Genomic DNA, 27,004 nt, shown 5'->3' with positions numbered 1-27,004 from the left:
ATTGATGCTGAGAAGTTCCAGTCATATAGAACCTGAGCAAACCGAAAGAAAGTTTACAAAATTTACTGCCTCTGGTTCTACAGTGTTACAAAGTCACTCCCAAAGTCATTATATATAAGGCAGAACACGCAGCTTAAGCTCTGTAAGCCCTGGACCGCACGAGTGTCACCATGTGGACGAGAATGTATTTAGCTTTAGCACTGGGTCTGCTGAGCATAAGTCTCTGTGTTAATGCACAGGTAAGGCACAGCATTGGAATGTATTTAAGTGTCAAAGTTCTATTATAATCAAAATGTCTATTTTTTGTCCAGTTAAATATAATTGGTTGCTTTTCAATACTGGTATTTTTTTTTTATTTATTTTTTTAACAAAAACACATTACAATAGTATATAGTCATAATACCAATAGTATGGTAATTACTGTATCTTCTCTTTTTTTATTCTATGTCTTGCACAGTGTGACCTGAATGGTCTGTGGCAGAATGACCTTGGCTCCGGTATGACTTTGTATGTTGACAAGAATGGGCTTATAGTAGGGAAATACCAAACAGCTGTATCTACCACCAATAAAACCATTCCGGAATCACCTCTGGTTGGACATCAACATTTATCAGCGCTCCCCACATTTGGATTTACCGTCATGTGGCAGTTTACAAGTAACATACTTCTTCTTCAACTTTATCATTGTTAGCTTAAATTGTGTAGACTATATACTGAAATGTCAATCATTTACTAAAGCAAAATACGTTTTTAACTTTATCAGTGTTATTGCCAGTTCACAGCACAAAAACGTCCTCCAGATCCATTCCAGATGTTTCTGCGTGCACGTTTTGGTGCATTTTTAATGCATTTCTGGATGTGTTCCTGGGACGGGAGTCACTTTGGGCATGGGGGTTGTGGACCCCAAATCCCTTTAGAGAGGTTGGGGGGCACCATGCCCAGCCTTATGGGGCTCTCTTATGTTTAAGTCACCCTGCATCTGTTATGGATGCAGGGTGACCAGGAGGGTGGTGAACACAGAAAATATGGTTTGGACTACTACAAATGGGACAGTCATATTCAGGAATAATGTCTCCCTTGTAATATGAAGATTTTTATTCCTTGTACAGTATGAGGTCTCTGACCAGGAAGTACAACTCCTAATATGGTCATTCCAGGAAGTTCAATGAGGAGGCAGACTGTCTAACAATTTTGCTTTTGTCTGAGGTGGCTTTCCATTCACCTATTGTCAGGTGTGCCAATGAACTCACCTGTTGTCTGCTAAGGGATGTATTGACACTCAGAGTAATGTGTATTGGGGGCTCGTTAGGGAACCATTGTTCTGTGTCTGGCTATTGTGTACATTGATTGCCCCCTGGGGCTTCTGTCTCATTACACATAACAGTCCTTCTGGTCAAGCTATCGAAGCTGGACCAATCCCTGCTGACTCATTTTCAAGTCCTCATTTGCATGGCTTAGGAGGACCTGAAGGGGAACTGCAGGTACTGTGCAACTGACCAATGGGAAAGTGGTTGTTGGGGGCAGGATGTTCCAAATTCTGTATAAAAATGTGCTGTGTTCTTCCAATAAATTGTCTTCCTGTTTGAACTTACATACAGCCTGCTTAGTGTTTGTTCTAATGGATTCCGAATGGCACATAGCTGTAGTTCGGATCCCGGAGCCTTGGTTGACCGAACCATCAGACGTTGCGATCTGCAAGCTGACTCACTGGTAGCAGAGGAGTGTCGGGAGAGCGGAAGCGAGCGAGCAAGGGTCTCGTTACAGTTCCATATGATTTCTTTTTTCTTTTCTCTGTACTGGGTCTGGTTCTTTCTTGATGCATTCCAGTACAGTTCAGTGCAGGAAAAATGCAGCATGTTCTACTTCTTTTGTCAAGCACTGGTGTGAACTATGCCATTGAAAATCATGTAACCTACTTTCTATGTTTTTGAATGAAGAAAAAAAAGGCAATGGGCCAGTTTACACCACATGCAGCGCAGTGCCAATTGGCATAGCTCACACCAGCGCAGTGCTTTCCAGTGCTTTTCCGTTCCAGAAAAAAAAGTACAACCTGTTGCTTTTTTTCTGCACAGAACTGTACTGGAATGCACTAAAAAGCATCAAAAAAGCACCCAACCCCAGTACAGTGAAATAAAACCAGGAAAGATAAAAGAAGAAAATAACAGCATCTGGAATGAACCCCGAAATGCATTAAGGTCTAGTTGTAGTCCAGTGCATTTTATGCATAAAAAACGCATGGAAAGTAGGTTATATGGTTTCCAATGGCATGATTCACACCAGTGCAGTCAGTTCCAGGGCTTTCCAGTTCCAGGAAAAAAAAGTAGAACATTGTTCCTGCACTGGACTGTAATGGAATGCATTAAAACGCATCAAAAATGCACCAGAATGCACTGGAACGCATCAAAAATGCACCGGACCCCAGTACAAAAAGAAAAAAAAAGCATCTGGAGGATGTTTTTGTGGTGTGAACAGGCCCTTAAAGTATGTTTAAAAAGAAATCAGCACCAGGGTTGTTACATTAATCGTCGGTTCATACCACTTAAACTCCAGTGCATTTTTTTTCTGTTTTATAAACGCATGGAAAGTAGATTATATGTTTTTCAATAGCATAGTTCACACCACTGCGGTCAGTTCCAGTTCCAGGAAATAAAGTAGAACATGCTGCATTTTTTCCTGCACTGAACTGTCCTAGAATGTGGTAAAATGCATCAAAAGCTCAGTGGAATGGACCGAAAGGCACCACAAAGGCACTGAAACACACATGTCCTTATTTAAGGGGAAGAAGAAGGGGGGGGATGTATTGAAAACACACCCATAACGTATCAAAAACACACCGGAATGCATCAAAAATGTGCATGAAGAAAACCATCTGAAACGCATCTGGACTGCATTTCTATGGTACGATCTGGCCCTTAACCACTTGCTGACCGCAAGCTACAGATATACTGCGGCAGGCTGGCATTGGCTACGTGAACTGCCGTACCTGTACGACGGTTAGTGGAAGCACTCCTGGTGGCGCGCTCGCGCCCCCATTAGTCAGCAGGGAAGCTGACCCAAGGAGCCAGTGCCCGCGATTGCTGCCGGGCTCCCGCGATCACTCCCCCGTGTGGAGAGAATACCGGTCTGCTCACCGGTGTTCTCTCTGGAATGAACACAGAGCACCTGTGATTCCCCTATTTAGGATCACAGGTCTCTGTGCTGATTGCACAAGCCCATTCCCCTCACAGTTAGAAGACACTCCCCTAGGCATACACTTAACCCTTTGATTGTCCCTGAGTTAACCCCTTTCCTGCCAGTGTCATTATACCAGTAATAGTGCATATTTATGCACTGATTACTGTAGTAATGTCACTGCTCCCGCCAAAAATGTCAAAAATGTCAGTCAGGGGGTCCGATCTCTCTGCCACAATGTCACATTCCCCCTAAAAATTGCTGGTCACCACCATTGCTAGTAAAATAATAAATAAATATTTATCTAGTTTGCAGACGCAATACCTTTTGTGCAAACCAATCAAAATACGCTTAATGCTATTTTTTTTTTACCAAAAATATGTAGCAGAATACAAATTGGCCTAAAATGATGAAAAATTTAGATTTTTTAAATTTTTTTGGGAAATGTTATATAGCAGAATGTGGAAAATATAGCTTTTTTTTTCAGAATTGTCACTCTTTTTTTGTTTATAGCGTAAAAAATAAAAATTGCACAGGTGATTCACCAAAAGAAAGCTCTATTTGTGAGAAAAAAAGGACACCAATTCTATTTGGGTACAGCGTCGCAGGACCGCGCAATTGTCCGTTAAAGTGATGCAGTGCCGAAAAAAATGGCATGTTCATTAAGGGGGAAAAAACTACCGGTCCAGAAGTGGTTTATCTAAAGTATCCCTTGTGCTGGTGCCCGCTGTAATAGTGGAAATCTAAAATCCTTTGCACCTTTGTCATACCCCACAGTGGTTATCTTATGGTGCTACAGGGGTTCATTTAAGTGATTGTAAAGTCTTGTTTTTGTTTTTTTTTAATAACAAACATGTTATACTTACCTGCGCTGTGCAGTTGGTTTGCACAGAGCAGCCTCGGTCCTCCTCTTCTCGGGTCCCTCTTCTGTACTCCTGGCCCCTCCCTCCTGTTAATTGCCCCCACAGCAAACAGCTTGCTATGGGGACACCCGAGCCGAGCTGCAGCTTCCTGTATTCATTCAGACACAGAGCCGTGACCTGGCCCCCGCACCCTCTCTCTCTTGATTGGCTGACTGACTTTGATTGACAGCAGCGGGAGCCACTCGCACGCAATAGAACGCATTAAGATAAAAAATGTAGAGGATTTTGGATTTCCAATTTTACACAGAACAGGTAACATGCACAGGAAACACGAAAAATGTAATAAACCTCCCTGTTTTTTTTTTTTTTTTTTTACTTTTTTACCTAAATTTAGGCTTTAACTTGAACATTGTGTAGCAGCCTATATAAGTAACTAAAATGTAATTACTGAAGTAACATAATTCTTCTCTAACTTCATAGTTTTAGTTTACAAGTTTATACTATGTGACTACATTAAAGATCATATATGTCTCTACTAAACACAGGGTTACAACAGTCCCTAGAAATCTCTTTTGGTGTCTTTCTAAAATGTTAGAAAGTTAAAAAAGTTAAAGCGGAGTTCCGGGCACAAAAACAATATTTTTTTTTTGTGCCCCTCCGCTAGTTCGAGATTACCTGAAAAGGAATTGGATAGTTATTTTTTTTTTTTTTTTGTTTACTCACCTTTTAATTGAAGATCGTAAATACTCACCTCAGAGTACTTCCTCCCTCGGAGCCGCGGCTCACCCCGTCACTTCCTGTCTCGCTCTGATTCCTGGGAGCTGAACGTCATAGCTCCCAGGAATCAATGCGACGGCACCGGCCCCGCTCGTCACTTCCGGAAGTGACGAGAGGGGCCGGTGCAGGCGCATTCTGGGACAAGAAGACGCGGAAGAAGACACAGAAGAGGACCGCGCCGGCTTCAGCTGCCCACAAGAGAGATGGAAACGCGGTGGAAGAAATTTTATAAGTAAGTATTTCTTCTAAAAGGTAAGTGCGAACCAGGACAGATCAGAGGCTAGCCATTGTGGAATGTGCTAGCCCTGACTGTCCCGGGGGTATGTTTATTAAAAAATGACTTCTGTGCCCGGAACTCCGCTTTAATAACATTGTCATGTATTTAGGTGAAAATCTGAATCTAATCTGAAACGATGTGATAATCCCTGCATGTTACTTAAAGAGGTTGTAAACTTCTTTAACAAGCTGAAAGATAAACACATAATGAGCTAGTATGCATCGCATACTAGCTCATTATGAAATACTTACCTTAGAACGAGCCGCCGTCATGCCGTTCGCTCACCTCTATGACGGGCGCCCGTCTTCCGGGATCGCGGCATCCGGCCATCTGATTGGCCGGAGCCGCGGTGACGTCACTCCCGCGCACGCGCGCGGGAGCCGACAGTCACGGCACGGGTCTCTGAAGAAACGGCACCAGCGGCTGTTCCTTCAGAGCGCATGCGCCAGTGACGTCACTGGCTGCATGTAAGGTAAATATCTCCTAAACGGTACATGTTTAGGAGATATTTACAGTACCTATAGGTAAGCCTTATCATAGGCAAGTGTCAGAGGAGGGTTTACTTCCTCTTTAACACTTTTGATGTAAAATAGATTATGAAAATTAAGCAATGTGAAGTGTACCTAAAGTCTACATTTTTTAGGGTACCAATAGAACCTGTAAGGTTTTTATTGATCATATGGAGACAAAATCAGAAACTTGCTGTGCCACAACAATAAGAAAGTAATCGAGGTTATAAACTGACATATTGCAGAAAAATACAAAATTCTAAATCTTTATTTGTATAAAAAAAAAAAAAAAGACATTGTCAAACAGCCACAAAATTACAAGCCTTTAAAATATACATGGCCACACACAAGATAACCCCATTCTGATTCTAAGCTAAGTATTATATCCACAAATGGGGATCCCCATCCAAAACAAATTATAATGAAACAGAATTATAATTCCAAACCAGCAACCCACACTTTTGTTAATCAAAATTTACGTACATGAAAGTATATTATTTCCATTATTATTTGCACTGTATGTATACCACACAATTGATCACAAGGGACTCAACGCATTCAATGTTTCTAGCAATAGATTTAAATTGGACCAATTACCCAATGAAATGTACTATTACATTGCAATGTTGCTGGTAAAGAAAACATTCCAAACAATAGGACAGTCAGACCCCGTTCACACTGGGGTGACCTGTCAGGTCGCCTGCCATAGAGAAGCTGTGGACCCGTTCTAATAGGAGCGACACAAGTCGCTCCGACTTAGAAAAAGGGTCCGGAGCTTCTTTGGGGCGACCTGGAGCGACCTGCTTTGACTTCAATGTTATGAAGTCCGTGCCGGCCGCTCCGAGGTCGCGGTGCGAGCTGCGCGCCGCGACCTGTGAGGTCGCCCCGGCAAGTCGGATCGCCCCAGTGGGAACGGGGCCTCACAGTTACTCCATGCTATAGACTACTGTATATCCACTTGAAGACTAGGCCTTTTCTGACACTTGTTGCTTACGAGTTAAAATCAGTATTTTTTGCTATAACTCCCAAACATTATATATATTTTTTTTGCAGAGACCCTAGAGAATAAAATGGTGGTTGTTGCAATATTTTATATCACACTGTATTTGCGCAGCAGTGTTTCAAACGCAAAAAAATAAAATAAAAATAAAGTTAGCCCAATTTTTTTGTATAATGAGAAAGATGATATTATGCCGAGTAAATAGATACCCAATATGTCATACTTTAAAATTGCACATTAATGGAATGGCGACAAACTACGGTACCTAAAAATCTCCATAGGCTTTGTGCACTGGTCCAAATCATTGGACATCAGTTATGGTGTGGGGTTGTTTTTCAGGGGTTGGGCTTGGCCCCTTTGTTACAGTGAAGTGAACTCATAAGGTGTAAACATACTAAGACATTTTGGACAATTTTATGCTTCCTGTTGTGAGAACAGTTTGGGGATGGCTCCTTCTTGTTCCTGGGCCACCCAAAAATTTTTTTTATTAAATTGCAATGTTGCTGGTGTAGCATCCCCCTAGGTAGATCATGCTAGTGAGAGAGTATAGTTTTGAGCTCTATCTGCTTACCAGAGGGGCTGCAGGTAAATCTATATTGTTCTCTGCCTACCAGAGAGCAGGATTTGTTAGTGGGGTCTGCTTGTTGTGCTCAGTATGTGATTCATTCAGTCTAGAGAGTGTTTCACGCTGGTCCAATAGGCATGTTGGACAGTGGGAGGAAACCTCACGAATGGGTGCATAGGCTTTAATACAGTCCTGGTGATTGACAGAGGGCAGGTCATCTCAGTACATTCTGGGATACTGTATAAAAGCTAGGAGCACATGTGCTGGGGGGTCTTTGGCTAGAGAGCGGAGTTCCGGAGGGAAGTGAGTGGCTGCCTCCTCCTCTAAAGTGGTGCCATGTGGTCGCAGAAGGTCGTACTGATGGCCTGAGGAATGGATTAGAGGAGCTGAACCCAGAGGTCCAGGAGAACTGACTGAGAGGGGAGACACTGGAGACCCTGGGACCACAGTATCATGAGTACAGGGACTCGTGTCAAGGGGCCTGACCTGAGGAGGGCAACCCCTAAATGTAGGACAGTCAGTGGATGGTTGTCAGCAGTGGAGAAGAAAGAGGATGCTAGTGAGAGTGTCCTGAAGATAATTGCCAGTTCACCAAGTCATCTTAGGGAAAGAGACTCAATCCAAGTTCATCCATAGTGGCAGGTTGAATCAACAGCCTGGCTGTATCGTAAGATAGGAGTCCTCAAGCATTGTCTATCGTTCAAATTGGAGAATCCCACTATTCCCTTCTCCTATCCCCATTTAAAATAAAACAAAACAACAACAAAATACCCCATGGACTGATTATTGGAGCGAGCTAAGGAAGGAGAAAGTAAGAACTTGAAACCGTCATTATTGTATGCTGGTAACTCAGGGGGGACCCATAAAGTGAAATCTGGCAGTCCTTACGTGGGCAATGCTACACTGGTAAGGAAAACATTCCAAACAATAGGACAGTCACAATTAGAAACATAGAAACATAGAATGTGTCGGCAGATAAGAACCATTTGGCCCATCTAGTCTGCCCAATATATCTGAATACTATGAATAGTCCCTGGCCCTATCTTATATGAAGGATAACCTTATGCCTATCCCATGCATGCTTAAACTCCTTCACTGTATTTGAAGCTACCACTTCTGCAGGAAGGTTATTCCATGCATCCACTACTCTCTCAGTAAAGTAATAATTCCTCATATTACTTTTAAACCTTTGCCCCTCTAATTTAAAACTGTGTCCTCTTGTGGTAGTTTTTCTTCTTTTAAATATGCTCTCCTCCTTTACCGAGTTGATTCCCTTTATGTATTTAAAAGTTTCTATCAAATCCCCTCTGTCTCTTCTTTCTTCCAAGCTATACATGTTAAGGTCCTTTAACCTTTCCTGGTAAGTTTTTTCCTGCAATCCATGTACTAGTTTAGTAGCTCTTCTCTGAACTCTCTCTAGAGTATCTATATCCTTCTGGAGATCTGGCCTCCAGTACTGCGCACAATACTCCAAGTGAGGTCTCACCAGTGTTCTGTACAGCGGCATAAGCACTTCTCTCTTTCTACTGCTTATACCTCTCCATGATATAGACTATATCCACTTGAATACCAGGCCTTTTTCTGACATTTGTTGCTCACAAGGTAAAATCAATTTTTTTTGCTAGAAAATTACTTAAAACCCGCGAACATTGTATATATTTTTTTAGCAGAGACCCTGAATAATAGAATGGCGGTCACTGCAATATTATATGTCACACTGTATTTGCGCAGCGGTCTTTCAAACGCAATTTTTTGGAAAAAAAATTACTTTAATGAATTTTAAAAAAACAAAGCAATAAAGTTAGCGCAATTATTTTGTACAATGTGAAAGATGATGTTACACCGAGTAAATAGATACCCAACATGTCATGCTTTAGAATTGCGCATTAATGGAATGGCGACAGACTACAGTGCTTAAAAATCTCCATAGGCTTTGTACACTGGTCCAAATCATTTGGTGGAGGGGGGGTTATGGTGTGCGGTTGCTTTTCAGGGATTGGGCTTTTCTCCTTAGTTCCAGTGAAGGGAACTCTTAGGGCATTAGTATACCAAGACATTTTGGACAATTTCATGCACCCAACTATGTGGGAACAGTTTGGGGATGGCCCCATTCTGTTCCAACATGACTGTGCACCAGTACACAAAGCAAGGTCCATAAAGACATGGATGACTGAGTTTGGGTTGGAGGAACTTGACTGGCCTGCACAGAGTCCTGACCTCAACCCAATAGGACACCTTTGGGATGAAAAAGAGCGGAGACTGCGAGCCAGGCCTTCTCTCCAACATCAGTGCCTGACCTCACAAATGCGCTTCTATGGTCAAACGTTCCCATAGACACACTTAAACCTTGTGGACAGCCTTCCCTGAAGTTGAAGCTGTTATAGCTGCAAAGGGTGGGCCAACTCAATATTGAACCCTATGGACTAAGACTGGGATGCCATTAAAGTTCATGTACGTATAAAGACAGGCGTCCCAATACTTTTGGTAATATAGTGTACTACATACTATACCATGTATCTATATTATGGAGCAATTATGACAAACCTGTTGTTTGGAATGTTTTCTTTACAAGTGCAAGTTGCTGGTTTGGAATTATAATCCTGCATAGCACTCCATTGCAACTTGTTTTGGATGGGGATCCACACTTGTTGATATAATATTTGGCTTACAATTAAGGCGGGGTTCTCTTGTGTGTAGCCAGGTATATTTTAAATGCATAACTTTGTGGCTTTTTGGCAAGGTCATTTAACACTAATAAAGATTTGCAATGTTGTATTTTTCTGTAAAAGAACAATATAATTTTTTTGCTATTTAAACACTGAGATCAGTTGGACCAGAAATAACTTTGCCTCTAAAAGGTCTGTGTCTCATTCAGGAGATTTCCCCTCACTTCCTACTACAGAAACTCAACAGAAAGAAAGAAGAAATCCCCTCTAAGTTGTCATAGCAACTGGTGTCCCCATTGGACGTTTTCCCTTGTATTGTTCTGGTTGCAACTGTAAAACTCTGGATTTCTTTTTACTCTCAGTGCAGGTGATAATGGTTTCCAGGAAAAGTAGGGTGAATCTCCTTAGTGGGGACACCAATAAAATCCTTAGAGGTTCAACTTTGTGCTTAGTTATTTAAAACTAAGAGACATGTGCCAATGTGACATGTCCCTCTGCCATCTTACCAGTAGAAAAGAATCGTGTTTGGACAAGATTTTCATAACCATAATGACAACTGTCTCCCCTGAGGTACTTCAGTGGGCACTTTCTGGTCCCCCGAAGTGTCTTCTATTGCTCTTATTATCCAGAAAATCCTGCTCTGGAGAAACTAGAGGTGAGACTTTTTGGCCATAACAGGTGGGCAAAGTCAGTAATTTGGGTGTAGAAATCTCTCTTCTTGGGTCCCTAAAAGTTATAAGAAATCAGTATGGCAGTCAAATGGCTCCACTCAAAGCCAGAATGTTTTGGGCAAACTGGGAATTGGAAGACTCTGTAAAATAATCATATCTATCAAAACAAGATGCATATATTTGCTGTCACACACACACTTGGGTATATATCCAGATATGCTGAACCAACTTCAGTTTTTTTAACTTTTACTTTTTCCCCCACACAGGCATTCTCACATGTAAAAATGCTGGTAAAAGGTTTCATTAAAATAGGGTGACCCGACATCCCCGGACTGAGGACACTTTCCATGGACCAAGTCTGTCCCCAGTTTTGTCCCCGGATTGCAGGCATTTGCCCTGTGGACCTGGGCCGCCGAGTCCAACTCCGGGCCGCGATCACTGCTTTTTTCCCCCAGCAGGGCCGATCCAGCCCCGACCTCCCCCCCCAAGCGCTGCACATTGATTTCACACACATGGCTGTGCTGGCCGCTCTGTTGAATGGAAGAAAGAAGCTGGGAGGGGGCAGGGCCTAGACTGAAATTTAGGGAGGAGCTTTAGGGGCCACATCACAACTGACCATTGGCTGCAGCCTGCAGAGAGACTACACGTGACCGGCGGAGAGCCAGAACCACATTAATGAGGTACAGACAGTGGCGGCCTGTGTATAGGGGGCGCAGGGGCGCCACCCCCCAAAAAAAAAAAAAGATTAAAAAAAGAAAAAAAAGATTTAAAAAAAAAATTAAATTTTTAGCCCACTAGGGGTGCCGGACTTAGTGGTGGCTATGGGCGGGCAGAGGCGCCGATTGGCGGCCTTCTGGGGGTCACTGGGGCACAGAGCAATGCACCCCGAAACTCCCCACTTTTGTGATGTCCTGGCTGTGATTGGTCCAGACTCCAACCTGGACCAATCATCATTCAGGACATCCTGACCCTGCTGACGTTGTTGGGGGCGGTGCCGGTGCGTGCGTCAGTCACTCACCGTCACCGCCCAATCTCCTTCCCGCCGGACTGGTGAGGTTTGCCTGCCCGCCACCGTCAGGACTCAGAAGAAGGAAGAAGAGGAGTGGACTCGAGGAGAGGAGCAGCTCGCCATGGATGACACCTTCCCGCCGGACCAGTTCCCGCCGCCGTCAGAAGAGGACTCGAGGAGAGGAGCAGCGCGCCGTGGATGTCACCTTCCCGCCGGACCAGTTCCTGCCGCCATCAGAAGAAAAGGACTCGAGGAGAGGAGCAGCGAGCCGTGGACGTCTCGCAGGCAGCCCAGGAGAGCAGGTAAGTGACTTATCTCTCTGCTTTATTAGTAAGCAGCAGAATCCATAGAGAAGGATTTAGCTGGGTTTGATTGATGACATTTTTTTCTCACCATGTTCCATTAACCCTGTTCTGTCCCCCCCCCCCCCCCAGAGCCCCTGTGCACTTGTCTATGGTGGAGATGAATGGGGTCCGATGAGAGCACATTATCCTGGTTGGTGAATTATTTAGGGCAGGAAGCACAGTGGTGTCACACTGGGCAGATTGAGTAGGACTCCGGGAGGAGTGTGTCAGTGTGAGCCTCCATCAGAGCTCAGCCTTCTGACATTTCCATCTCATCTCTTTTACGGCCACATATAAAAGCGGACTGTACACAGCACTAAATGCCTCACCAAGCTTAATAAAACCCAGGCTCGGTCCTGGCAGGGGGCTGACAGCTGGATGACACAGTGCCCCATGCCCAGTTAAGGTATGTACACACTGGGACAGAGTGCCCCTTCCTCTGGATGACCCATGCCCAGTTAAGGTAGGTACTCAGTAGGACAAAGTGTCCCTTTCCCTGGATGACTCATGCCCAGTTAAGGTAGGTACTCACTGGGACAAACTGTCCTTTCCCCTGGATGACCCATGCCCAGTTAAGGTACTCACAAAGACAAAGTCCCAGTTAAGTAAGCTACTTACTAAGACAAAGTGCCCCTTCCCCTGGTTGCCCCATTGTCAGTTAAGACAGGGTCTCACTGGGATATAAACCCCCTCCCCTCGGTGCCCAATGTCCAGCTTAGGTAAGTACTCACTAAGACAAGCTCCAGTTAAGGTAAGCTACTTACTGATACAAAGTGCTCCCTCCTCTAGGTGCCCTATCATAGTGATTGAAGCCTTCAGCGCGATGACATGACCTGTGACTGTGACATGACCTGTGACATGCCTTTGCCATGACCTGTGCCATGCCCTTACCATGACTAGTGATGTACCGAACTGTTCGCCGGCGGACAGTTCCCGGCGAACTTAGCATGTTCGCGTTCGCCGCTGCGGGCGAACATATGCGATGTTTGGTCCGCCTCCTATACATCATCATTGAGGCAAACTTTGACCCTGAACCTCACACTCAGCAGACACATTCCAGGCCAATCAGCATACCTCCCTCCCACACCCTCCCACCTCCTATAAATAAGCAAGGGCAGCATCCATCTTAGATCATTTCTGAAGCAGTGTGTTACTGAGAGCAGGGAAAGTGCTGCTGCTGCTGTTATAGCTAGGGACAGTTGTTAGTCAGTGTTCCCGGTCTTGTTGTTAGCCAGTGTTCTTGGTACACTCCTTCTGTAAGGACAGCACCCCAAAAAGCCCTTCCTAGGGCTGGTATTTGAGGTTTTTTTTGGATATACATATATATATATCTATTGTCCCCAAAAAGTCCTGTTTAGGGCTGGTATTTGTGTAATTTTTTTTGTTCTGTGATATATATATATATATATATATATATATATATATCTATTGTCCCCAAAAGCCCTTTTGAGGGCTGGTATTTGAGTATTTTATATATATATATATATATATATATATATATATATATATATCTATTGTGCACTGCAGTTACCTGCCCGCTGTGTGTGAGAGGCCACAGACCCACCACAGACTGTACTGTGTGCACACCACACTCATTTCGGGTGGCACAGTACCTTGCATTTTAAAAAATATTTTTTTTTTCCTCTGTCATAATTGCAGTGAATGCTGTGTCAGGTCCACAGAGTGTACTGTACCCACTGCAGTGCACTGCCCACCACTGATATATATACGGTGGCACAGCATCTTGTTGCAAATTGAAAAAAAATATATTTTTTATTATTGCAGTTGCCTGGGCTGCCAGTGACTGTCAGGTCCACAGAGTGTACTGTGCCCACTGCAGTGCCACTGCGTGCCCACCCACCACTGATATATATATACGGTGGCACAGCAGCTTGCAGATTAAAAATATATATATTTTTTTTTATAATTGCAGTTGCCTGGGTGCCAGTGACTGTCAAGTCCACAGAGTGTACTGTGCCCACTGCAGTGCCACTGCCCACCCACCACTGATATATACGGTGGCAGGCATGACTTTTTTTGGATTAGTGTCTGGGGGGGTCTAAAAAGCGTACCTGTGAAGTTTCAGCTCTGTAGCATGTCCAGAACCAGAAAAAAAAGATCATATAGGTGTAAAAGGTGTTCCCACCATCCCTGCTCTACTGAAAAATGATCTTTTTTTTCTGGTTCTGGACATGCTACAGAGCTGAAAATTCACAGGTACACTTTTTAGACCCCCCAGACACTAAATCACACACAAAAAAAAGTTCTTAAAAATTGTCATTTTTGATAGAGAGACAATTATTGAAAAAGTTAAAAAAAATTAAAAAAAAGTAAAAAAAAAAATTAAAATTTCTTTGGATTTATTGCCTGGGGGGGGGGGGGGGTCTAAAAAGTGTACCTGTGAAGTTTCAGCTCTGTAGCATGCCCAGAACCAGAAAAAAAAGATCATATAGTTATAAAAAGGAGGGTTCCCACCATCCCTGCTCTACTGAAAAATTATCTTTTTTTCTGGTTCTGGACATGCTACAGAGCTGAAACTTCACAGGTACACTTTTTAGACCCACCCAGACACTAAATCACACACACAAAAAAAAAGTTCTTAAAAATTGTCATTTTTGATAGAGAGCCAATTATTGAAAAAATTAAAAAAAAAAAACTTTAAAAAAAAAAAAAATTCTTTGGATTTATTGTCTGGGGGGGGGTCTAAAAAGTGTACCTGTGAGGTTTCAGCTATGTAGCATGACCAGAACCAGAAAAAAAAATAGAATTAGGGCTAGGGTTAGGGCTAGGGTTAGGGTCAGGGCTAAGGTTAGGGTTATGTAACGGACCGTTTCAGCAGACAAGGGGTTAAAATCCGTTTATGCGATATGCCCCTTTCTGAGAGACAGGCACAGCTACTTGCAGGACACCAAACTCCCGAACTGCATACAAAATAGCACTCCAACCTGGAACCTCACGAATAGCTGCTAGCAGACGAACAGGAAAAGCATACATCAGCTTACACTCCTAGCAATCAGTCTCCAACAGCATACAGTGAATCCCCCCAAGAACAAGACAAGGCTCCGTGTGAGGCTCAAGCAGTGGACTGTTTATTGAGGGCTACCTGCCCCCGTATTTATGTAGGTCTCCCACCTGGTGGACACTCCCCTAGGGGACCAAATGGAAGACTGTAACACAAACAGACATGTATCACATTACAGACTCACAGAAGCAAAGCATCCCCACTCTAGACAAAAGCACTCAGGTAATCAGTAGACATTCCTCAGGAGGGGGCTGCTGGAAACAACCCCCCCCCCTCTCTCTCTGCAGCTAGAACTAGTTTTCACAGCGACCTCTATCCTGGAGACAATGGAAGATATAATTAGGTTTAGCTTCCAGGTGGTCATGTAATCGTTAGTTTGTTCGGTAGATAAAATCTACCGAACACCCCGACAGAAAAGGCAAGAATAAGCCTTTCTGTAGGGAAAATAAGTCTTTCAAAGTCTGGTCCATAGTCCAAAGGCAGCAGGCGGGCAACCAGGCTCCTCCAATGCAATGTGGCGAGATTGGTCTCGTCACATCTCTCCCCCTTTCCAAAATGACTAACAGGGTACCTGACCTCCTGCCGGTCAGTGCCCTTGTTAGTCCAGCAGCCCACCCATAAAGCAGAAAAAACAGTACAGCCCACCCACAATAAATGGTTACTACACCTGGGTAGAGGAGAAGCTTGTCCATGTCCAGGTGCCTCACCACGGCTGTGTAGGGGACTGGTAGGCTGTCTTGGTGGGTTGCTGAGTGGGCAGAGACCAGCGGTACTCTGTCCTGGTGCCAGCACTACCACCGGAGTAGTCTGGTTGGAGCCTGGTGGCTGGAGACTGACTGTCTCCCCCTTGGATACACAGCTCTGTCATGGGGGGGGGGGGGGTAGGACCGACCATCCCTACCCCCTGTGTGGTAAGTGCAGAGACCACGGTCCCATCTGCACCGGTGGGGGGCTTACAGTCTCCCCCTGGTACATTAATCTGCCGCTGGGGAGAGGGGGTAACAAGCTCCTCTCCCGATAGAACACTCTGCCCATTAATGATCCGCTGCTGGGGAGAGGTGGTAACAATCTCCTCTCCTATACATACTTCCAGTCTTTGCGGAGGGAGACCGACTGTCTCTCCTCCCAATACAGAGTTCTGCTGCTGGGGAAAGGAGACTGGGCTCTCAATTCCCTGCTGGATACTCTGCCGCTGGGGACAAGAGACTGGGCTCCCAATTCCCGGTACATCACACTGCCACTGGGGAATGGAGACTGGGCTCCCAATTCCCAAAAAATCACACTGCCGCTGGGGAGGGAGGACACTGCTCTCCTCTCCCTGGACTTCCCACTGCCTTCCTGGCATATCACTCTGCTGCTGGGGGGCAGGAACAATTACCTCTGCCCCCTGTAACTCAGCCTGCCGCTGGGGAGGGAGGACGCTGCTCTCCTCTCCCTGCACTTTACACTGCCGCTGGGGAATGGAGACTGGGCTCCCAATTCCCTGCTGTATCTCCCGCTGGGGAATGGAGACTGGGCTCCAAATTCCCGGCACATCACACTGCCGCTGGGGAATGGAGACTGGGCTCCCAATTCCCAAAAAATCACACTGCCGCCGGGGAGGGAGGACACTGCTCTCCTCTCCCTGGACTTCCCACTGCCTTCCTGGCATATCACTCTGCTGCTGGGGGGCAGGAACAATTACCTCTGCCCCCTGTAACTCAGCCTGCCGCTGGGGAGGGAGGACGCTGCTCTCCTCTCCCTGCACTTTACACTGCCGCTGGGGAATGGAGACTGGGCTCCCAATTCCCTGCAGGACCGATGGAGAGACCTCGGTCCCATCTCTACCGGCCACCTGGGGTTCTTCCCAGTAAAACTTTACCATCTTGTCCCCTCTGAATGGGTCTGGCTCTGGGTCTGTCCTGCTGCTCTCCTGCTGAGCCTTCTCATAGTATTGGAACAGCTGCTGGTAGCCCTGTTCTAGCTCCATCTCCCGGGTCACCAGGTGGACCAGGTCTTGCTCAATTTCGTGAGCGTCGTCCCAGTCATACCTGCTCTCCCTCCACTCCAAGAGATCATTGAACCGGGCTTGTGTAGGGCTCCCAAATTCCAGCTCTGAAAAAGACTCCCATAACAAGCCAGGACCATCAAACTCCTCTCCCTCTGGCTTGTCATGCTCGGCTGTCCAGGGCAGGTACTGTGCAACACACCACCACAGCGCCTGGTAGGCATCCTCCAGCCACATCTCCTGCCATACCCGGAGCTCCAATTCTTTTACCCATTCCTCCCGGGGCTGCTCCCCCAGGAAAGGCATCCGCAGGGCTACTCGCTTCTGCAACCGCTGGTCTTCCTTGGGGAGTCTCTCGCCCCGCTGGTATTCCACCATACCCAGTGCCTGGTACCAGATGCCTTTGCGGACTGCATCTCGGTCATCCATGGCACCCTCATCGAACTCCACTGCTGGTTCCATGCTGGTGCTGTCAGGGTCGCTGTACTGGGACATGCGTTGCCCTCAATTGTAAAATCCAGAGCAATGGTGTCTCCTGTAGCTGTCCTTCTGGCTGTAGGAACGATCACGCCGCTTGCCACCAATTGTAACAGACCGTTTCAGCAGACAAGGGGTTAAAATCCGTTTATGCGATATGCCCCTTTCTGAGAGACAGGCACAGCTACTTGCAGGACACCAAACTCCCAAACTGCATACAAAATAGCACTCCAACCTGGAACCTCACGAATAGCTGCTAGCAGACGAACAGGAAAAGCATACATCAGCTTATACTCCTAGCAATCAGTCTCCAACAGCATTCAGTGAATCCCCCCAAGAACGAGACAAGGCTCCGTGTGAGGCTCAAGCAGTGGACTGTTTATTGAGGGCTACCTGCCCCCGTATTTATGCAGGTCTCCCACCTGGTGGACACTCCCCTAGGGGACCAAATGGAAGACTGTAACACAAACAGACATGTATCACATTACAGACTCACAGAAGCAAAGCATCCCCACTCTAGACAAAAGCACTCAGGTAATCAGTAGACATTCCTCAGGAGGGGGCTGCTGGAAACAATCCCCCCCCCTCTCTCTCTCTGCAGCTAGAACTAGTTTTCACAGCGACCTCTATCCTGGAGATAAAATCTACCGAACACCCCGACAGAAAAGGCACGAATAAGCCTTTCTGTAGGGAAAATAAGTCTTTTAAAGTCTGGTCCATAGTCCAAAGGCAGCAGGCGGGCAACCAGGCTCCTCCAATGCAATGTGGCGAGATTGGTCTCGTCACAGGTTATTTTTAGTGCTTAGGGTTAGAGGGTTAGGGTTAGAGGGGTAGGGGTAGGGCTACTAACTCTAACCCTAAGTATCTCACCGTAACCCTAACCCTATCCCCTAACACTAAACCTAACCCTAACCCTCTAACCATAACCCTAACCCTTTAACCTTAACCCTAACCCTAACCCTAACCGGTATTTTTTTTTCTGGTTCCGGACATGCTACAGAGCTGAAACTTCACAGGTACACTTTTTAGACCCCCCAGATGCTAAATCCAAAGAAATTTTTTTTTTTTTTTTTTTTAATTTTTCCAATAATTGGCTCTCTATCAAAAAGGACAATTTTTAAGAACTTTTTTTGTGTGATTTATTGTCGGGGGGGGGGGGGGGGGGGGGTCTAAAAAGTGCACCTGTGAGTTTCAGCTCTGTAGCATGTCCAAAACCAGAAAAAAAATTAGAATTAGGGTTAGGGCTAGGGTTAGGGTCAGGGCTAAGGTTAGGGTTATTTTTGGTGCTTAGGGTTAGAGGGTTAGGGTTAGAGGGGTAGGGGTAGGGCTACTAACTCTAACCCTAAGTATCTCACCGTAACCCTAACCCTATCCCCTAACACTAAACCTAACCCTAACCCTCTAACCATAACCCTAACCCTCTAACCTTAACCCTAACCCTCTAAGCCTAGCCATAAAAATAACCCTAACCCTAGCCCTAACCCTAACCCTAGCCCTAACCCTAATTGGTAATTTTTTTCTGGTTCCGGACATGCTACAGAGCTGAAACTTCACAGGTACACTTTTTAGACCCCCCAGACGCTAAATCCAAAGAATTTTTTAATTTTTTTTATTTTAATTTTTTTTTTAATTTTTCCAATAATTGGCTCTCTATCAAAAAATGACAATTTTTAAGAACTTTTTGTGTGATTCAGTGTCTGGGGGGTCTAAAAAGTGTTCCTGTGAAGTTTCAGCTCTGTAGCATGTCCAGAACCAGAAAAAAAATTAGAATTAGGGTTAGGGCTAGGGTTAGGGTTAGGGCTAGGGTTAGGGTTATTTTTAGTGCTTAGGGTTAGACGGTTAGGGCTAGAGGCGTAGGGGTAGGGTTACTAACTCTAACCCTAAGTATCTCACCGTAACCCTAACCCTAACACTAAACCTAACCCTAACCCTTAAAGCCCAGTTCCTGTCCCATTTTGGTCAGTTCTGGTCTGTTTGCGGTTGTTTGCGGTGCGTTAAACGGGGAGTTTGGTCTGTCTCTGTGAAGCGGGCGTAACCCTTACACTACCTGATCGATACAACATCATACCTGATCGTATACACACACTGGATGTTTTAAAGCACGTTATTCCAAACAATTTAGGAATGTTAGGTGATTTATGCCCTTTATGGAATAAAACCCGTCTCTGCGTCAACTACGTAATTTTCCATGGGAGTTTTGCCATGGATCCCCCTCCGGCATGCCACAGTCCAGGTGTTAGTCCCCTTGAAACAACTTTTCCATCACTATTGTGGCCAGAAAGAGTCCCTGTGGGTTTTAAAATTCGCCTGCCTATTGAAGTCTATGGCGGTTCGCCCGGTTCACAAACATTTGCCGATGTTCGCGTTCGCCGTTCGCGAACGGCAAATTTTAGGTCCACGACATCACTAACCATGACCTGTGACATGCCTATACCATCACCTGTGCCATGCCCTTACCATGACCTGTGCCATGCCTGTACCATGACCTGTGCCATGACCTGTGACATGCCTGTACATGACCTGTGCCATGACCTGTGCCATGCCCTTACAATGACCTGTGACATGGCTATACCATGACCTGTGACATGCATGTACCATGACCTGTGACATGCCCTTACCATGACCTGTGACATGCCCTTACCATCACCTGTGACATGCATGTACCATGGCATGTGACATGCCCTTACCATGACCTGTGACATGCCTATACCATCACCTGTGGCATGCCCTTACCATGACCTGTGACATGCCTATACCATGACCTGTGACATGCCTGTGCCATGACCTGTGACATGCCCTTACCATGATCTGTGCCATGCCCTTACCATGACCTGTGACATGCCTGTGCCATGACCTGTGTCATTACCTGTGCCATGACCTGTGACATGCCTGTACCATGACCTGTGCCATGCCTGTGCCATGACCTGTGCCATGCCCTTACCATGACCTGTGCCATGCCTATACCATCTCCTGTACCATGACCTGTGACATGCCTGTACCATCACCTGTGCCATGCCTATACCATCACCTGTGCCATGCCTATACCATCATCTGTGCCATGCCTGTACCATCACCTGTGCCATGCCTGTACCATGACCTCAAAGTCACACAATTTTTCACTGCGTTTTTTGCTGCAAAGCAATACCTATTAAATTTTTCTTTAAATTTTGAGCACCAGCCGCCACTGGGTACAGAGAGAGCCCCAGGGGGTCCAGAGAGATAGGGAAAGAGCTAGATCTACTATACATAGAGAGGGAGATACAGTATATAGAGAGAGGGATACAGTATATAGAGAGAATGAAATACAGTATAGAGAGAGGGAGATACAGTATATGGAGATAGACAAATACAGTACATATATATATATAGAGAGAGAGGGAGGGAGGTAGATACAGTATATAGAGAGAGGGAGATACAGTATATATAGAGAGAAATACAATATATAGAGAGAGTGATACAGTATATAGAGAAAGGGAAATACAGTATAGAGTGGGGGAGATACAGTATATATAGAGAGAGAGAGAGGGAAATACAGTATATGGAGAGAGGCAAATACAGTATATATAGAGAGGCAAATACAGTATATATAGAGAGGAAGATACAGTATATAGAGAGAGGGAAATACAGTATATAGAGAGAGGGAGATACAATATATGGATAGAGGCAAATACAGTATGTATAGAGAGAGTGAGATACAGTATATAGAGAGGCAAATACAGTATATATATATATATATATATATATATATATATATAGAGAGAGAGAGAGAGAGAGAGGGTGATACAGTATATATATATATATAGAGAGAGAGATACCGTTTATAGAGGGGGAGATACAGTATTTAGAGAGAGGGAAATACAGTATATAGAGAGGGAGATACAGTATATATAGAGAGAGAGGGATACAGTATATAGAGAGAGGGAAATACAGTATATATAGAGAGTGATACAGTATATAGAGAGAGGGAGATACAGTATATATATAGAGAGAGAGAGGGAGATACAGTATATGGAGAGAGGCAAATACAGTATATATATATAGAGAGAGGGAGATACAGTATATAGAGAGAGAGGCAAATACAGTATATATAGAGAGGAAGATACAGTATATAGAGAGAGGGAAATACAGTATAGAGAGAGGGAGATACATTATATAGAGAGAGGCAAATACAGTATGTATAGAGAGAGGGAGATACAGTATATATATATATAAAGGCAAATACAGTATGTATAGAGAGAGTGAGATACAGTATATAGAGAGGCAAATACAGTATATATATAGAGAGAGGGAGATACAGTATATATATATATATATATAGAGAGAGAGATACCGTTTATAGAGGGGGAGATACAGTATATAGAGAGGGAGATACAGTATATAGAGAGAGGGAAATACAGTATAATGAGAGAAGGAAATACAGTATACAGAGAGGTAAATACAGTATATATAGCGAGGGAAATACAGTATATAGAGAGAGGCATACAGTATATATAGAGAGGGAAATACAGTATATTGAGAGAGGGAAACAGTATATAGAGAGAGGGATAAAGTATACAGAGAGATAGAGATACAGTATATTGATAGAGGGAAATACAGTATATATAGAGAGAGGGAAATAAAGTATATTGAGAGAGGGGAATACAGTATATAGAGAGAGGGATACAGTATACAGAGAGATGGATATACAGTATATAGGGAGAGGGAAATTCAATATATAGAGATAGGGAAATGCAATATATAAAGAAAGATATGCATTGAAAAGTTTTTTCTTTATCTTATCTTCTTAAGATTTGGTAGTCATATTCCAAACAATTTAGGAAGTATATTTTTTTTAATCTAATGGGTGAAATGTGAGAAATAATGTATATATCATACAATCATTCCATAAACACATACCACATACACTACATATATTATTTGAGGAAAATATGCTTATAAAATAGTATATCATTTGCCAATAAAAAAAAAATATATGCCCCTGGATTTCATTTTAAAATCCTGGTGGTCACCTTACATTATAAGGAAACAGCAAAACACTCATTTGCAATCATATTATGGTGTATTTTAGACTTAATTGAGTCATTCATAAACTTCTAAACTTCATAAACTAAACTAATAGCTCCTAGAGTAGTTCATAGACTTCTGATAATAATCCTAATAGGTTATAGGGCAATACATGGACCACTGATATTAACCCGTCATAGGTCATAGGCTTCTGCTATAAAACTTTTAATAGGTCAAAGAGTAATTCATAGATCTCTGATAAAAATGGCTAAAATGCATAGATCATTGATATTAACCACTTGCCGACCGCCGCACGACGATCTACGTCGGCGGTCAGCCTGTCATGGTCTTACCTTCTTGCTGTTCTCCTTCGTTTGACATGTGCTGGCGGCCATCTTGGTTTCTGGGTTTCTTGTAGCCTCCCACTCTGCGGCTCCTCCTTCCCACTGGGAGGAGCTGGATGCCTAGCTCATATATATAGGAGGTCTGTGGCTTCAGTTCCTTGCTTGGTCCTCCTGTGTTCACATGCTTCTAAGACTGCTGCTGCTTCTGGTTCCTGATCCTGGCTTCGTCTGATTACCCTGCTGGTTCCTGATCCTGGCTTCGTCTGACTACCCTGCTGGTTCCTGATCCTGGCTTCGTCTGACTACCCTGCTGGTTCCTGATCCCGGCTTCGTCTGACTACCCTCCTGGCTCCTGACCTCTGGCTTCGCAAAGACTCTGCTTCGGTTTTGCCATCCGTTTGGACTTTTGCTTTACAGCTTGATTTTCAATAAAGCCTTCTTATTTTCACTTATCTGTTGTTGTACGTCTGGTTCATGGTTCCGTGACATTAGGACCAAGCCATGAATTCTGACGGTACAGGGCCATCCTCGCTACCCACGCTGGTTGCCAGACTTGATCAGCAGGATCACCTGTTGGGTCAGTTCGCCGTGGCGTTGCAAATCCTGCTTGAACGCACGGCTCATTTCGCTCCCGTTGCCGATGGGTCGGCTGTCGCTCCTGGGCCCGCTCCTACTGCCGCTCCGGTTGTTGCGCCAGAGTCTACCCCGACACCTGTTGTTGCGCCTGCGGTGTTTCGGGGTATGACCGGTTCTGCCCCCCTTCCACAGCGCTTTGGGGGAGAGCCAACTCAGTGCCGAGGTTTCCTCAACCAGGTGGGCATTTATTTCGAGTTGCTGCCACATGCCTTTCCTACTGAGAGATCAAAGGTGGGCTTCTTAATTTCGCTACTCTCGGACAAGGCCTTGGCCTGGGCCAGCCCTTTATGGGAGAACAACAATCCGGTGGTTGCCGAGTTTTCCGGTTTTGTTGCTTCTCTTCGGAGGGTATTCGATGTGCCGGCTCGTGCTGCCTCTGCTGCGAAGCTCCTTATGTCCATCAGACAGGGTTCACGATCCGTAGCTGAATACGCCATTGAGTTTCGTACCCTGGCAGCAGAGGTGGGCTGGAATAATGAGGCTCTGGTCGCTGCTTTCTCTCATGGTCTCTCGGATGCCTTGAAGGATGAGGTTGCAGCTAAGGACCTACCAGTGGAGCTCGAGTCTCTTATTTCTTTCCTGATTTTGATTGACACCAGACTCAGGGAGAGACCTTCCTTTAAGGAGAGTCTGCGGAGGCCTCCTAACAGATTGGCGCCTACCTTTGCTGTCCCACCCGTGCCTCCCTCTCCTCCCACGCCTCCTGGGGATGACTTGGCTGGGGATGAACCCATGCAGCTGGGCTTTGCTCGCCTGTCCGAGGGGGAGAGGGTACTCCGGAGACGCGAGGGCCGATGCATGTACTGTGGTCTCGGTGGGCATTTTCGGTTGGCATGTCCGAACCGTCCGGGAAACGCTCGCACCTGAGATCCTGTCGGGGGCAGATCTTGGGTGGAGTCTCCTCGTCCCCGGTTTCCCATGTTGACAAACCACTGATCACTGTTGTCCTCTCCTGGGTCGGGGGCTCAGTGACGACCCAGGCGTTGGTGGACTCTGGTGCTGGTGGTTTGTTCATTGATAGTGTGTTCGCTGCCGCCAATTCCATTCCTCTGCAGGCCCGAGGTTCTCCACTGGCTCTTGAGGCGATAGACGGCAGACCCCTTCTGCCGCCACACGTGACTCATGAGACCCTTCCAGTGGGGATAGCCATTGGTGCCGTTCACAGAGAGTCGGTCTGCTTCCAGGTTATTTCGTCTCCACACTACTCGGTGGTCTTGGGGTACCCCTGGCTCCAGAAGCATAATCCGACTTTTGATTGGAGATCGGCCGAGATCCTCTCGTGGTCACCACAGTGTGGGGCTAGTTGCATCCATGGGCCTGTCAAGTTGCTGTGTACTTCCTCGGACTCTCTGTTGCCTCCTGAATACGAGGAGTACCGGGATGTATTCGATAAGGTGCGCGCGGTTGCCCTCCCTCCGCACCGCCCATACGATTGTGCCATCGAGTTACAACCTGGTGCCGTTCCTCCTCGTGGCAAGGTCTATCCACTGTCGGTAGCGGAGAATGTGGCCATGGAGGAGTACGTGAAGGAGGCGCTTTCACGCGGACACATTCGCAAATCCTCGTCCCCCGCAGGGGCTGGATTTTTCTTTGTGAAAAAGAAGGGCGGTGAGTTGAGGCCTTGCATCGATTACAGGGGTCTCAATCGCATCACGATCAAGAACGCTTACCCGATACCCTTGATTTCCGAGCTGTTCGATCGCCTTAAAGGGGCCACGGTCTTTACCAAACTCGACCTGAGGGCGGCATATAACCTCGTAAGGATCAAGGCGGGCGATGAGTGGAAGACCGCGTTTAACACCAGGACCGGTCATTATGAATCCTTGGTTATGCCCTTTGGGTTGTGCAATGCGCCCGCAGTCTTTCAGGAATTCATCAATGATGTTTTCCGTGACCTGTTGCAGCAGTGTGTGGTGGTCTATTTGGATGACATCTTGGTATATTCTGAATCCATGGAGACCCACATTCTGGATGTCAGACGAGTGTTGCAACGGTTACGAGAGAACAAGCTGTTCGGTAAGCTTGAGAAATGCGAATTTCACCGATCCCAGGTAACCTTCTTAGGTTACATCATTTCCGCTGAGGGGTTCTCCATGGATCCTGAGAAGGTTTCGGCTGTCTTACAGTGGCCCCAGCCCAGTGGTCTTCGCTCCCTGCAGCGCTTTTTGGGCTTCGCCAATTATTATCGGAAGTTCATCAGGGACTTTTCCATGCTAGCCAAGCCTCTCACGGATCTGACCAGGAAGGGCAGTAATTCCCAGGTCTGGCCGCTCGAGGCCATCCGAGCTTTTGAGGCTCTAAAGTCCGCCTTTGTGTCGGCTCCGATTCTGTCGCATCCCAACCCTGGGTTGCCCTTTGTCCTCGAGGTGGACGCGTCTGAGACGGGAGTAGGCGCCCTTCTGTCTCAGCGTAGAACACCAGAGGGTCCTCTGCTTCCTTGTGGGTTTTACTCCCGGAAACTGTCTTCCGCGGAGTGCAACTATCAGATTGGTGACAGGGAGTTATTGGCCATCGTGCAGGCTCTTAAAGAATGGAGGCACTTGCTCGAGGGTTCGGTGGTTCCGGTCCTCATCCTGACGGACCACAAGAATCTGACCTACCTTTCTGAGGCCAAGAGATTGACACCACGTCAGGCCAGATGGGCTCTGTTCTTGTCACGTTTTAATTACGTGGTCTCCTACCTACCCGGTTCCAAGAACATCAGGGCGGATGCCTTATCACGGCAGTACTCCGACCTGTCCAGGGAGGAGTCGATTCCGACTTCGGTCATACCTCCGAATCAGATCCTGGCCGCCATTCGCACCAGCCTGACCTCTCCCCTGGGTGAGCAGATTTTGGCGGCTCAATCTGGTGCTCCCTCTGGGAGACCCAATGGCAGATGTTTTGTGCCTGAGGAGTTGCGCACTCGGTTGTTGCGAACCTACCATAACTCCAAGACCGCGGGGCATCCTGGAAAGAATCAGCTGTCCTGTGCTGTTTCACGTCTGTTCTGGTGGCCTTCCCTACGTTCCGACATCGCCGCATATGTAGCGGCATGCTCCGTTTGTGCCCAGAGTAAGTCCCCTCGGCACCTTCCGTTGGGCCTTCTGCAACCCATAGCCACCGGGGAGCGCCCATGGTCACACCTGGGGATGTATTTCATTGTGGACCTCCCTGCATCCCGAGGCCATACGGTCATTCTCATGATTGTGGATCGGTTTTCCAGAATGTGCCACTGTGTTCCTCTCAAGAAGTTACCCTCTGCACAGGAGTTGGCCACGATTTTTGCCAGGGAGGTTTTCCGGTTGCACGGTTTGCCCAAGGAGATTGTGTCGGATCGGGGGAGTCAGTTTGTGTCCAGGTTCTGGCGCGCCTTTTGCTCCCAGTTGGGGATTCATCTCTCCTTCTCCTCGGCCTACCACCCTCAGTCCAATGGGGCCGCAGAACGATCCAATCAGGCCTTGGAGCAATTCCTTCGTTGCTATGTCTCCGATCACCAAGACAATTGGGTTGACCTCCTGCCTTGGGCTGAGTTTGCCAGGAACACGGCGGTGAACTCTTCCTCTGGGACGTCTCCCTTCATGGCCAATTATGGGTTCCAACCTGCCGTGTTACCGGAGGTATTCTCTCCCCAGGATATTCCGGCTGTGGAGGATCACCTTTCCGTCCTACGTGCTTCTTGGGTACAGATCCAGAAGTCCCT

General features: G+C 46.0%; 1 protein-coding gene across 1 annotated transcript in view; it reads left to right on the top strand.

Annotated features, from left to right (window-relative positions):
* Positions 1-182: 182 nt before the first annotated feature.
* The window catches only part of LOC309555209 (avidin-like), a gene marked incomplete at both ends in the record, with an annotated part of 33,440 nt that continues 6,618 nt past the window's right edge, over positions 183-27,004 (top strand). Inside the window, 2 exons of the mRNA XM_082257083.1 lie at positions 183-239; positions 458-656. Coding sequence (XP_082113209.1) covers positions 183-239; positions 458-656 — 256 coding nt within the window. The remainder of the gene's footprint in view (positions 240-457; positions 657-27,004) is intronic.

This window comes from Pelophylax lessonae, assembly GCF_965119305.1.
Source record: "Pelophylax lessonae genome assembly, chromosome: 1".
In the NCBI taxonomy this organism is placed as follows: domain Eukaryota; kingdom Metazoa; phylum Chordata; class Amphibia; order Anura; family Ranidae; genus Pelophylax; species Pelophylax lessonae.
The sequence above is the reverse complement of the archived record's forward strand: the minus strand, read 5'-3'. Positions and strand labels throughout refer to the sequence as shown.